This window comes from Schistocerca serialis, chromosome 1, assembly GCF_023864345.2.
Source record: "Schistocerca serialis cubense isolate TAMUIC-IGC-003099 chromosome 1, iqSchSeri2.2, whole genome shotgun sequence".
In the NCBI taxonomy this organism is placed as follows: domain Eukaryota; kingdom Metazoa; phylum Arthropoda; class Insecta; order Orthoptera; family Acrididae; genus Schistocerca; species Schistocerca serialis.
In genome coordinates this window covers 86,186,141-86,200,053 of record NC_064638.1, presented here as the reverse complement: position 1 = coordinate 86,200,053, position 13,913 = coordinate 86,186,141, and the positions used below count along the sequence as shown (strand labels likewise).

At 42.7% G+C, this 13,913-nt stretch overlaps 1 protein-coding gene across 1 annotated transcript in view; it reads right to left on the bottom strand.

The window, feature by feature from the left end:
- The window catches only part of LOC126457026 (coagulation factor IX-like), a 225,304-nt gene that overhangs the window by 24,519 nt on the left and 186,872 nt on the right, over window positions 1-13,913 (bottom strand). Inside the window, exon 3 of the mRNA XM_050093008.1 lies at window positions 9,304-9,381. Within this exon, the coding sequence (XP_049948965.1) occupies window positions 9,304-9,381 (78 nt within the window). The remainder of the gene's footprint in view (window positions 1-9,303; window positions 9,382-13,913) is intronic.

The window sequence follows — 13,913 nt, the reverse complement described above, 5'->3', positions numbered from 1 at the left end:
CGGGAATGTTATCAATAAAGACGATTGTCTGAAACCATGTATCTGTCACAAATTCATTACTAAACGGGAAGTACCCAACACTGCGAATCATCGACAGAAAATTGGCGTCAGAAAGCCCTGTTTCAACGAAGGGCAACTATTGGAAGGGTGGAAGTTGAAATCAAAAGATGACGGTGACAGAAACCGTAACAACGTAAACAACATTACCACAAAAGAGAATGAGGGATACAGTACCGATTTTCCCGGGAAAGGAATAGGCGAGAATGAAGTGGTCTATATTTTAATGGTAGTAGATAAAACAATGATTACTACCGAACAAAAATGGGTGATAACTCACGTTTGCATGATAATTACATAATGATTGTGATAGAGAGAACCTTATTTGGTGTTAAAAATTTCACCATAATAGATGAAAAATGAAGTGTTATTTGGCTAGCGCCTCCCGTCGGGTAGGCCGGTCGCTTTGTGCACGTCTTTTTCGTCGAGGCCAATTCGGCGACCTGCTTGTCGATGAGGATGAATTGATGATGAAGACAACACGACACCCAGTCCCCGAGCGGAGAAAATTTCCGACCTTACGAGGAATCGAACCCGAGCCCTCGCATGGCATTCTGCCGCCCTGACCACTTTTTCTTTTTTCTCTTTTTTTGTTAATTTCGTTTTGTTCTATATTGTTCGTTAATCATTGAATGTATTCGGGGCGGACGTCCGATGACTCAGTTTTTTTTATTACAGAGGGTAGTTAACCCTCTGACCGAACACGCTGAGCTACCGTGCCGGCACCGTTCAGCTATGGAGGCGGATACCAGAATACAAGATGTAGTGACTGTAAATCAGGCAATGATTAAAATAAAGTTTGTATTTACTATTAGTTTAGCAAAGAATAACGGAACTGACGCTATGTGAAACTGATGGGTGAATGTTTCCAATGGGGAAGGAAACAAATAGGAGGAGGAAAAAAATATGAGAATAAAGAGAATTATCGATTTGTAATTAATGTCGAAGATTAGGGCATTCAGATAATAGCCGTCCTTGAACTAGGAGCAAATTATGCGCTATTTTAGGCGGAATTTATGGGCAAATAATAGAGAGAGAGAGAGAGAGAGAGTACCTGTATTACCAGTACAGACTTTTGAGGCCATATGTGGCATTGGAGGTAACAGTGAAACAACAAAAACAAAGTACTATTAGAAACGAGGAATCAAGAAACAGTGTTGAGACTTAGTGGCACAATGGTCGAAGATAGATGTATAAGTTTTATTATAGCAAAGGACTGGTCAGTAGGCCAGGCTGATGCCGGAGGTTCTGAGAAAAGCATCATGAGCACGACAGTAAGTTGTACAAAGGCTAAAATGAAGTTTGAGTTACTATCAGTGTGGTGTCACCGCCAGACACCACACTTGCTAGGTGGTAGCCTTTAAATCGGCCGCGGTCCGTTAGTATACGTCGGACCCGCGTGTCGCCACTGTCAGTGATTGCAGACCGAGCGCCGCCACACGGCAGGTCTAGAGAGACGTCCTAGCAATCGCCCCAGTTGTACAGCCGACTTTGCTAGCGATGGTTCACTGACAAATTACGCTCTCATTTGCCGAGACGATAGTTAGCATAGCCTTCAGCTACGTCATTTGCTACGACCTAGCAAGGCGCCATTATCAATTGGTATTTATCTTGTGATGCATGTACCGTCAGACCGATGTTCACCAATTATGGATTAAAGTTAAGTATTCCAGAAGCTACGTACATTTTTTACTAGACTCAACTCCTTTAACTGTTCCAGACCTCACGCCAGCCTGCGTGAGCTTAAACGCGTGCCTTTCGGCTACCTCATAGTGGCTTGGCTGTCTTGCCAAGTCACAACAATCAGTTTCACAAAGAATCATAGAACTGATGAAACGTGAAACTGATGGGTGGATGTTTCCAGAAGGAAACCAACATCCATGAAATTACCTTACAGAAAGGAAACAATAGTCAGATAAATAGTGAAACAACAGTGTTTAAGTGTCAGCAAGGTTTGAAGTAGAGGAAAACAAAGTAATAGAAGAGCTGTAAAATAAGAAGTAAAGAATTTTCTTTTGAGATGTATGAATGTATTTTGAAAGAAAATAAGTTTAATCAAAGATGATGAAAAATCACGCAATAGTAATGACGGGATAGAGAATTGTCACGAGATTTTTAAAGGCCAATATGTAGTAATTAGAGTACCTCAGCAACATGCATTAGAAGTATAACATCCTAGTTTTGGTCGATAAAAAGTGTATAACGTTGCAGATAACAAACAATATTGCGGTAATTAGCGGAAAGTCGCTTGGATATGATGATACGAATATCATGTAATGGAAGAAGCACCTGTTTTGTGGACAGATAAATGTTAGAGAATCTGTAATGATGCGTGTTGTTTAATGTTTGTAAATACGCACAAGAGACTGCCAATACTCAGTGGGCATATTATTATGAATGACTTTCCACACACACACACACACACACACACACACACACACACACACACACACACACACACAAATATATATTAGTGGACGAATTACATATTCCATGTGTACTGTACATATGTGTCATGATCAGCAAATCACCAATAAGTCGAAATAAAAGTCATCATAAGCCGTATTTTATGTTCCTGTAATGGTGCTCGTAAGGATTCCCGTCAAACGATGCGTAGTCCACATAAAGATGTGACTGCACTATTTTTGTGTGGACTGGCAAGACAGCCAATCCACAGTGACGGGTGAGGTCTGGAACAGGTAAAGGAAGTTATAGTAGCAAAGAACGTACGTAGCTGGGGGAATACTTAACTTTAATCCATAATGGGTGAGCATCGGTCTGACGGTACATGCATCACAAGATAAATAGCAAATGATAATGGCGCCTTTCTAGGTCGTAGCAAATGACGTAGCTGAAGGCTATGCTAACTATCGTCTCGGCAAATGAGAGCGTAATTTGTCAGTGAACCATCGCTAACAAACTCGGCTGTACAACTGGGCGAGTGCTAGGACGTCTTTCTAGACCTGCCGTGTGGCGGCGCTCGGTCTGCAATCACTGATAGTGGCGACACGCGGGTCCGACGTATACTAACGGACCGCGGCCGATTTAAAGGCTATCACCTAGCAAGTGTGGTGTCTGGCGGTGACACCACAATTTTACTTCGTATGTGTAGAGTAGTGTAAAAGTTGGGATTTAAATAATGATTATTATCAAAACTTTAGCTAACTAGAGTTACTGAAATTTCCTTTTGGTAGGTACTGCCTTAGAGAATTGGTTTAAAATAGTGCATAGCGTATGTTGATCCCAATGTATTTGTTGTTTATTAAACTAAAACTGTTAATGTATAATAGTATTGCGAGAGAATGGCAAGTAGCATCCTTTAATGAAATGAATTTTAACATCAGCTGCTTATTTGTCCCATTAGTCATCTACTGGTTTCGGTTGTTAACCATCACCGAGGATTTAGGGTACAACAGATTAGTTTAAAGCATCCCATATTCCCTCGAAGGTGTACAATATCGAAATTACCCAGTGAAATTGAACAAGCACCTGACATAATTTGTCTTAGGATACTGACAGTTATATCTCATGTCAAATATAAAGACATCACAGCCAGGATCTGAATATTGCCTAAGTGTCATAAAAGATGTTATACTACAGTTCTACTACGCACTGAACTGTTTATATCAGAAAGCAAATGACGATTATTATTCTGCTGACAACGTATCAATAGTTCCTGCAGCTGTACGAAGTGTCCTAGAGATCTCTCTTGCACTCCTAATCTCTTCGCTCGGCATTTGGATGTAATCTAGATCTGTCCTCTGAGTAACAAATGCTCTCGATTTCTCGTATTTTGTATGTACCAAACTCTGTCATTCTGAATCATTTTATGGTGTTTATTAACAAATGCACCGTAATAGCAACCCGAAATTTATTTAAAGTATTAGAGATGATCAAAAAGCGTCCGTTTGAGGGCATTGTTGCTGCATATATGCTACCCAGCGCGACTCCAATGCGTACATACAGGGCGGCTAGAAACAGTCTGAAGAACTTGGAAGGGTGTTGTAGGGTAGGTCATGCCTAGAAACAATTATTAAAAAAAATTCGATACATTGCCCCGTTTCCAGTTAATTAGCATTGGGGTCAGCCAATCAGGTCGTTGTGCGCAAATTCAAGCCGCCAACCAGATACAGTTAGTGTCAGTTGTTCTCATAGCGTAGATAATAGCGCACGAGACTGTTCAGCCTTTGGCTGGGGTTCGATCCTTGCTACCCTCCTAAGTCAAATTTTTGTATCGCTTTCTTGTTCGGTTTTAGGAATCCAAACGAAGAAACACGTTTGGTGTCAACGTCTCTGGCGGGTAACTTGAATTTTCACGAGCAACGGCATGACTGGGAAACTTCAGTGCTAATTAACTCGAAAACGGCGCAACATATCGAATTTTTTTCTTAGCAATTATTTCTCAGCAGAAACTATCCTGCAATATCCTCACAAGCTTTTCAGACTATTTCTGGCCATCTAAGCGTCGATTCGCGAAATGGATCCAGGAAATGGTTAACTTAACATTTTCAGTCCCGTCACCTACGGACTCGGGGCTAGATTGATAAATATCTGTGAAGATCCAGTACCACAGAGGGATCTTACTTAGTGTCGTATCAGTAATGACTTTAACAAGTTCCTATTGTGGTGGATGTGTTCTGTTGAAACGATGAGGATGTTCCGTTATTGAGTATTCCTTTTTTCTTATTCCGTTTATGAGTATGCAAGTCCCCTCTAAGTTCTAGTCACGTGGAGTCATAATACCCGACTCATCTCTCAGTTTTAAATATACCACTATCCTAATAAAGTCTCAAAGAAACTGTACTACTAAAGTAATAATCCTGTAAAAAATTTTTCTCACTGAAAAATTGTTCTTTAGTCTTTTTGGTCCATTTTCGTAAAAGTCCCAGTATCACAATGTATTGAGATTTGTCTTTATTTATCAAGCCTCATAATTGTTCTTATGTGTATTTTATCTCTTCATCAGAGCATGAACGTATTTTTGAACTGACATGAATATTTTTGTCTGGGATTCCCTCAGCATGTGCATTTTTTAAAATTTTCTTTTTAACAAGTACTCCTATGGATGAATTTCGTCCGTCTTCTGGTCTTATGCAATAACGTAAATGATACGAATTTAAATCAATTTAGTTTCTGCTTTCTTGCCTTTCGCTGCTCATCTGATACTCCTGCAATATACCATATGCTGTTCTTGAAGCCTTCTTCCAGTTTCATTAGCATGTATTAGGACCCACAACTTCGTTAACATATGGTACCTATATAAAAGTAGTAGAAACATTTGCTATCTGAAGTTCTGCTATCGAGGTGAGAGTGCAGATGTGGAAGTATTATATTGAGGGCCTCTAAGAGCGAAAGAAACTGTCAGTAAATATGGAACAAGAAGAAATGAGTCTCAGTTTGGGGACACTAGGGATCCAATACCGAAATCACAGTTGGAGAGAGATTAGAAAAACTTTCTATCAGACTAGGCAGAAGGGAGACATAATATTGCAACATCATTTATTAAGCTATTCGTGGGAGTGACAGTCAAATGATTAATCGAATTAGTGTCCGGTGACTTACTACTGAACTTTCGACGGAACATCGTTCACACGATCCTAAAGATAGTTAGCGTATAAAAATGAAAGAACTATGATACTGTCGTCTCGATAGTTCGTGCGTCGAAATTTCTGACCAGATAAATACAGAAAATAGTGAAAAATGAATCACTGAGTGTCTGTTAGAGGACTTTCAGTTAGATTTAAAAAATTTGAGGACACATAAAAATCAATACTTAAAACTACAGATACGTCCACAGGGATTGTCGGCTTGTAAAAACTGTTTGAAAATGTAGAATGGCACAACGTGTTCGATATCCCCAGAAAAAATACGGTGTAGGAAAAGACGGGTAACACAGAATAGTTACAGGAATCAATAGGGAACAAATTAGAATGGAAGAGCAAGAGAGAATTAGTCAGGTTAAAAAGATGTTACGGCAGTGAAGGATATAAAAGTAAGTTTCAGGGATCCATGGATTATAATTCGTTGAGACATGATGTTCACGATAAGATTCGTTGATGACGTTGCACTTCTCTATGAAATTGACTAAGAATTACAGGGTACGATGAAATGAACAGTCTACTGAACACAGAATATGAAATGAGACAAAATAATAGAAAGATGGACGGATTAAACTGTACTGGAAATGAGAGAAGCAACAAACTTAGTATCAAAGCTAGAGAGCACGAAGTAGACAAGGCGAAGCAGTTCAACCAACTTGGACACAAGATAACGCTCGAAGGACTAAGCAAGGAGCACATAAGAAGCAGGTTAGTAGTAGCAAAGGGATCATTCTTTGCCTAAAAAATTCTGCTAGTATAAAAAATAGACCACAGTTTGAGAGAGAAATATTTACTAAAGGTAACACAGTTCCTATAAATTATGGGCTGATGTTTCTTGGTCCGGAGCTGGTGCTGGATAGCGTCCAAGATGTGATCCATCAGGTTCAGGTCAGTCAAATTTGGTGGAGAAGACATCAACGTGAGTTCACCATCATGTTCACCATCATGTTCCTCCATTCTGGCCTTGTGGAAGATGCAGTCGTCATTGAGGAAGACATGAAGACGGTTCAGCATAATAGCCTGAAGCTATTATGACGCCTTAGCTTACTACCATAGGTCTCATGAAAATCCAGCTGAATGTTACCCACAGCACAGTACTGCCTCCACCGACGTGTGTCAATAGTACGCTGCATATCTCAGGCAGCCGTTCACATGGATGATGGCACATCTGGACACGACCATCGCTCTGATGTAATAAGAAACGTGATTCATCCGACCACATTTCCACTGATGCAAGGTTCAATCTCGATGATCCCACACCAGAAGCAGTCATACACGGCCATGTTGCAGAGGCAACGTTGTAGCACATTGGAGAAGTCTGCTGCGGAGAACCAAGTTCAACAACGTATGCTGACCCATGTGCTTTATTCACTTGTGCCCGCAGCCTGTCGTCTTATCTGCCACAGATCACCACTGCCCCACTCGTAGTTTACAGATCTGGCAAGTCTCAGACCACCATGTTATGTGATGAAGCTTGCGCGTCCAACACAGTATCACCTACACGTGGCTTTGCCATCTTTGATCCACTTTCTGTGTTGACGAGAGTAGACAGTGGATAGTTGACCAACTGTTTTTCCTCATTTATCGCCAGTATCGTTGATAGAATGCTAGCCCATTTCTGCTCAGATATTTTTATTGGTGGCTGAGGGCAGTGTACTGAACAACATTGTATCAGTACTTCATATACAGACTAATAACTGTGGATATTAGGAGTAGTATGTTTTTAGGTTGGTTACCACTTCCAAGTACAAAATGGTTCAAATGGCTCTGAACGCTATGGGACTTAACATCTGAGGTCCTCAGTCCCCTAGAACTTAGAAGTACTTAAACCTAACTAACCTAAGGACATCACACACATCCATGCCCGAGGCAGGATTCGAACCTGCGACCGTAGCGGTCGCGCGGTTCCAGACTGTAGTGCCTAGAACCGCTCGGCCACACCGGCAAGCCCTCCAAGTAAATGTGGCAAAAGATTTAGTCTATACCGACACATGTAGTTACGTCCATACGGAAAAGTCAGGTAGTAAATTACGAGCGTCGTTCAATAAGTAATGCCCCACATTTTTTTAAAAAGCCATTAATATACATTGGCAAACGTCTTGTTGGTGATTCACATTTGGTATTTTTTGTATGTGCGACGGTGATGTTTCGAACCGTTCTGGTAGATGGCAGAGCTGTAAAACAGCGTCAAAATGGCGTCAGCATACGACTCACGCTACAAGCAACGTGCTGTTAATGAAGTCTTGTGTGCAGAAAAAGAAACAGTTGTTAACATCCATAAACCATTGCGTGCAGTGTATGGCGATGCTGCAGTTGATAGGAGTACAGTTGGGCGATGGGTAACGAAAGCCGCAGTCTCAGGAAATGTAGAAGCAGAGCCGCGCTCATGACGTTCTGTCACGCCACTGCACCAGAATCGTGCGGACGCGATCATTCGTGCCGGCCGGCGCATCACAACCCTTCAATTGGCTCTACAATTGTCGGTCAGCATTGATAGTGCGTCTGCTGTGATCGAGACTCTCGGGTAGTCAAAGAGGTGCTCACGGTGGGTTCCACGAATGCTCACAGCGGACCACAAGATTCAAAGAAAGGGCATTTCATATGAATTGTTGGAGAGTTTTGAGACTGAAGGAGAGGCTCTTCTGTCATGAATCGTCACGGGGGGACTAAAGCATAGTGCACCACTTTGCACTGGAAACTAAAACGCAGGCCCTGGAGTGGCGTCATCCTCATCCACCACAAAAGAAGAAATTCAAGACAACCCTGTCTGCTGGAAAAGCCATGATGACCATCTTCTGGGATTGTGATGGCATAACTCTTGTGGATGTGATGCCAAGAGGGTCAATCATCAGTTCAGAGGCATAAGTTAAGACTAAATAAACTGAAGAACCGTTTCCAACGTGTTCGATCGCACAGGATTCAAGTGGAAATCTTGCTCCAACACGATAATGCACGCCCACACACAAGTCTGAGAACCAAATTGGGCCGGAAATCATGCCTCATCCACCATACAATCCAGATCTGGCACCCTGAGACTTCCATCACTTTGGACCGCTTAAAGACTCTCTGCGGGGAACAGACTTTGAAGATGACGAGAGTGTCAGTCATGCCGTGAAAATATGTCCAAGCCTACTGGACAAAAGCTTTTACCAGCAGGTAATACATGCTCATCCAAAACGTTGGCATACGGCTATAGAACTTGATGGAGACTACGTAGAAAAATAGGACATGGACAAGATATATTGATGTATAGTGTAACATAAAATGTTCTGAGAAAAAAATGAGGGATATTACTTATCGAACGACCCACGTATGTGTGGTGCTTGTGGAAAGACTGTTAGACGCAGAGAAAAAACAATCTACACATAGAAGTTAACGCCAATCATCGCAATATTTGCACTTACACCTCTAACATCCTTTATACTTTCCTAGCCGCGTCACATGTCTGTGGTCAAAATGTTTTCGCTCGTCATCGGCTAGAAGTGCTAATGATCACAAATTTACTTCATCTCTCTTTAGCAACTGCTTACGACAAAATACCTACCGTTAGAGTTTTAAAGAGTTACAATTCGAAGTGTTTTTTAGCTCTGAGCGACTGAGTGGACTCATGATGAACGGGTAAACCCGACTGCTCGCGAAAACTTACCCGGTCGGGCAGGCTGACCTCCGATTTCTTCACACTTTTTCCGCGATGGCAGCTGCTGCTGACTGGACGCCGTATCCACTGTTGTGAAGAAAGGCCAAAGTTAGTCTCCTGTTTCTGAAAACACTTTAGAATGTAAGATCACTATCGTGTAAGCTTTAGTGAACAGGACATGCAGGCAGGAGCTCAGATCAGGCTAAAACTCAAAGTAATTGAGATGACAGCTCTTGGCATCTGCGGGCACAACGCCATGTTAATTTCGATTTTATTTTAAAATGTGGTTTCTGTTGGCGGTGCTATACTCCAATGATCCAATGAGATTATTCTGAACAGGCGTTTTGTGGCTAAGGCACCGGCAATCCAAGTCCTAACACTCGGGGTCTTCCGTTTAAAATATTTGCCAGCGTCATTATCGTCAGGAGGACCTGACGGCACTGTCGCTCGTCAACTTGCCCGACATTGGCTACACTACGCATCTGTTAGTTGTGAAGTCATAGATTTTTACACGATAAATTGCACTTATGTTAGTACATGTTTTGCCTCTCTCATAGGGACATTCTATTGGACGTCAACTATGAAAATCTTCATACATATATATACTCGTATACTACAAGGCAATAGGTAATTCGGATGTATAGAAGTGGAAAATAACTGAAGGCTGACGAAATAATTGTCTAAACACAACTTACATGAAAAGAATTAGTTGGGTTTCAAATCTGTTTCAGGTAACGTACTGTGGATGGCAGTGTTTAGATTAATCAGTTAAGCAACCCTTGACTTATTTGTACGGCATATCGTAAGTAGGTGGAGAATACAGGCTAATTTTACCCACTTCATATGTAAATAAGGATATGAGTTAAGCATTTACATATGAAGTAACAGGACGGAAAAAGAATTGTGACAGAGGTAAATTTGTATTTCTTTTGCTCTTCCGAACACACAAGTGTGTCTACCAACCTTTTCCTATATAGTAGAACATACTCAGAAGGGACTTTTCAATTTAATTTCAAATATCTCGTTGGTTCCTCCAAGGTACTGTATACTGTGCTTGTGATATCATTATTCCCCCATTTCTGAGCTAAAGTTAGTTTCAAAGAAGAGTAAACCTATTTTTTTTCTCGCGTTATAATTTGTTCGTAGCTGAAAATGGGTCTTTTGCAACGTATTTATTTTCACAGAATGTGTGTACTGGAAAGACGTAGCTAAAACCTAATTTCTTAACACTCGTATGTATTGATAAGCAGCTGTTAAGTTTTGCTAAATGCTTTAGCAACATTGTGATCATCGTAAATAGTTGTTTACAGACACTAGTACTATACTAAAAGGGAACATTCCGTTCATCATATGTAAGCCTCAAAATAGCGGCGATAGATTTATTTGACCAGCTCTCTTTCTCTGGAGTTGGTGTGTCACAGAGAAACGGAGTCCACCGTTTTTTGTAATTTCCCTGCATCCTTTTCAAACCGGCGTAATTCGCGACATGAGCGAAACAACGTATAGTCTATCCAACGTTTCTAAAAATAAAGCCTATTTGCCTCCACAGTTAAATGGTTTTTTTACGCGACCCAGTAAATGAATAATCGTCAAAAACAGATATTTTTGTTGTATGTTATCGAAATCTACATGTGTAGTTAGCAAATTTCAGGAACTCAGTTCTTGGTTGCCAATTTAATTCGAGCTATAATAAACGAAAGAAAAAAAAAGTACGGCAACCACGACGCAGTAGCTTTGTATCTGAGGCATGTTGCATTGCACCACGTTCTATGTTGTGTGTTTTGGCGACTACACATTACAGGTTTTCTCACTGTTGTCAAGCTACTTTCACAGAAACTGTCTTAATTTGGGTAACAAAACAAACATATCAAAATAAGATTAACACACTGTAACGAGACACCGGAGATCACGTGTTTCTAGGACCAAAATACTTAGAAAATATCGCTGAACAATCTCCGAAATTAAGTCGGTGTAGTGTGTGTTCACCTTGCATATTCACTTAATTGGAATAATACCCTATCAAACAGGACAGCCTCATTCCTAGAGGCAGTGAACGTGCTGCCATTCTAATTACCAGAACGCGCACAGTAATTATTGTTGTTTACTTATCTGCCCTTGATAAATCGTCAGGTCACATGACCTCGTAATCTATTAATCTTTGGCTAGTCAGTTAAGACGGAGAGGGATTGTATCATTATTCTTCGCAAAGATCGCTGATCATCTTGATGTACTACTCACCACGCAGGGCATCAGGTAGAATATTGAAGCTTATTGGGACAGGAGGCCATGCGAGGCATTCACAGACAGTCACTGATAAAAAGGATCTAACTACTTGGTTTTCTACCTTCAAAGAGCAGATGAGAGCACCATTAATAGCACGCTGTCTATTAACAAGGCTCTAAATATTTCCATGGCTCCCAGACCGCCCAGTCCTTGGATGAAATATGTGATCAACTTACATCACCTCTCCTCCCCTGATAACCTCGCTGTTGGGCGCCCATTAGATCCCCCCCCCCCTCTCCTCCCCCATCCCCACCCGACATGTCGGACGAGGGAAGCAGCGTGTGAGAGAATAGGTCTCTTGGAAAACAAATGCTTTCTGGGAAATTAAAACAATAACCAAATTAAAGGTAGTATGCTCGAAAGCGCACATCTTTGAAAATCTGTGAGCTAGAATACGTGTAATAGTTAACGTTATTCAATACCACTTCATGTATTCTGACATGCTTGGATCGTCCTTGTGTTGAAGACTGTCCCACTCTTGGATGGCGGCCTTCCCGAGATCGTCCGGTGTTTGACAAGAGTTCTTGTGGTGACACAATCAGACTTTCAGTTGGGCGGAAGTATGCTCAGTCGGTTTCCTATCAGCAGATACGGCCTACCATTGCTTTTGGTTGATTTTAGGTAACTAGACAAATTACTTCACGAGGCGAGTGCTCTGTGCTAGTGCGATATCGTACGGAAAACGAACATATAGTCTAAATGCTGATCATAGGGCCGGACAGTCACGTGCAGGATCCTGTCCCGATACTACACTGCCGTCAAATTTCACACAAGAGTGATGAGCGGCGACTGACATCCGTACAAGAACCCAGTCAGAAACATGACTCGTGACTGAGTTACCGCCCTATGAATCTATTCGGCTAGACGCTTGAGACATCCAATGATACCTAAGCCCACCCACATTTCTCAATTTTTATTGAGGAATGAGGCAAATCCGAACGTTATTGAGGTATGTTCCACTCGAGTTGTTCAGTTACTCCCCCCCCCCCCCCCCCCCCTCCCCAGCATCACAGTAGTGTTGGATGGACTGTACTGTTGTACTATACTTTTAGAGGTGGAAATGATCGTATGAAGATGGCTGGATACTGCTTAGGTTGTCAAAGCCTCGCAGTTGCCTCCAAAGTGACAGCATTCAGTTCCGTTTTGTAGCTGCCTAAAGCTCCAGTAGCTTGGAAAGCGGCCCAGGCCCATGATCAGGTCACTGCCATGGTCTGCCCACAGACAATGCCCTCACTGATACTGCAATTGAACAGGTGCCGACACTTCCGAACCGACAAGGTCGCATGCCAACAACCTGGGAGTGGAACTGTCTTCAGGCGGCTTCGACTGTTTGATCATCTGCCACATGAACAGGCAGATCTCAGACATCGGTATTCACTCGAGAAGATTCCAGGCAACACAGAAACACGGCTCTTCCGCAAACTCAGTACTATTTAAATCCTCAGGTCCAGCTCGTCGTCCTCAGCTCCAGTAGCGCAAGCGAGGACATCGTTGTTCCGAGCGCTCCGAGACTGGGGCTGATAGAGTGCGGTTAGGGCTTGTCTGTGCTGTAGCGACTGCGGAAGGCGGATTGTCGAGTGCTGTTCTAACAGTGCAAAGTAAATTTCGTCGTGTTCCTCGCGTCGCAGGATGGGCAAGAGAAGTCGAGGATGGAAGGTTCGGTCGTCCGGATTACCGAATGCGTCGGTCGGGAAGGGCAGAGGAAAGAGGAGGAAGATAGCACACCTCTCCCGCCTCTAAACATCCAGTGCAGAGGCGCACGATGGACGGTGTTGTTGATGACATCGCTGGCTGCTCCAAGCACGAAGTGAGTTTTTAGTCTGTTGACTGTAACACTACTGTCGAGCTGCCAACAGCGAGCATGGCCGACCATAGATCATTGAAGAGCACTGTGGCCGGCCACGTCGTGGAGGCACCACCTGTGAGGCCGCCGCCGCCAAAACAGCGTGACCAGCTGACCAAGGCGCTCCTTAGGGGGCTACCCAGCGTTGTAAACGAACAGGCTGTCAAGGAAAGGCTGCGGCGAGGTGGGTTCGGAGATGCGTCCGTAAAGCTTCACAACCGAACCAACAAAAGGAAGTCGCCGCTATTCATCGTCGACATGCAAATGGCTGATAGTACAGGCGGCGTCTTCGACCTCCGGAAGCTGCCAGACATTCACGTGAAGCCCAAACTGGCCTGGACCAGAAGGTGCAGCGCTTTAGACGCTAACAAAGACATGTCGTCAAGTACTGTCGCAGTGCCGCGAAGTGGGTGAAGCGCTCTGGCGAGTACGAAAGTCGCGCTTTATGGCAGGTGCAAGGAAGACACACATACATGCGCTCGATGTGGTGGAT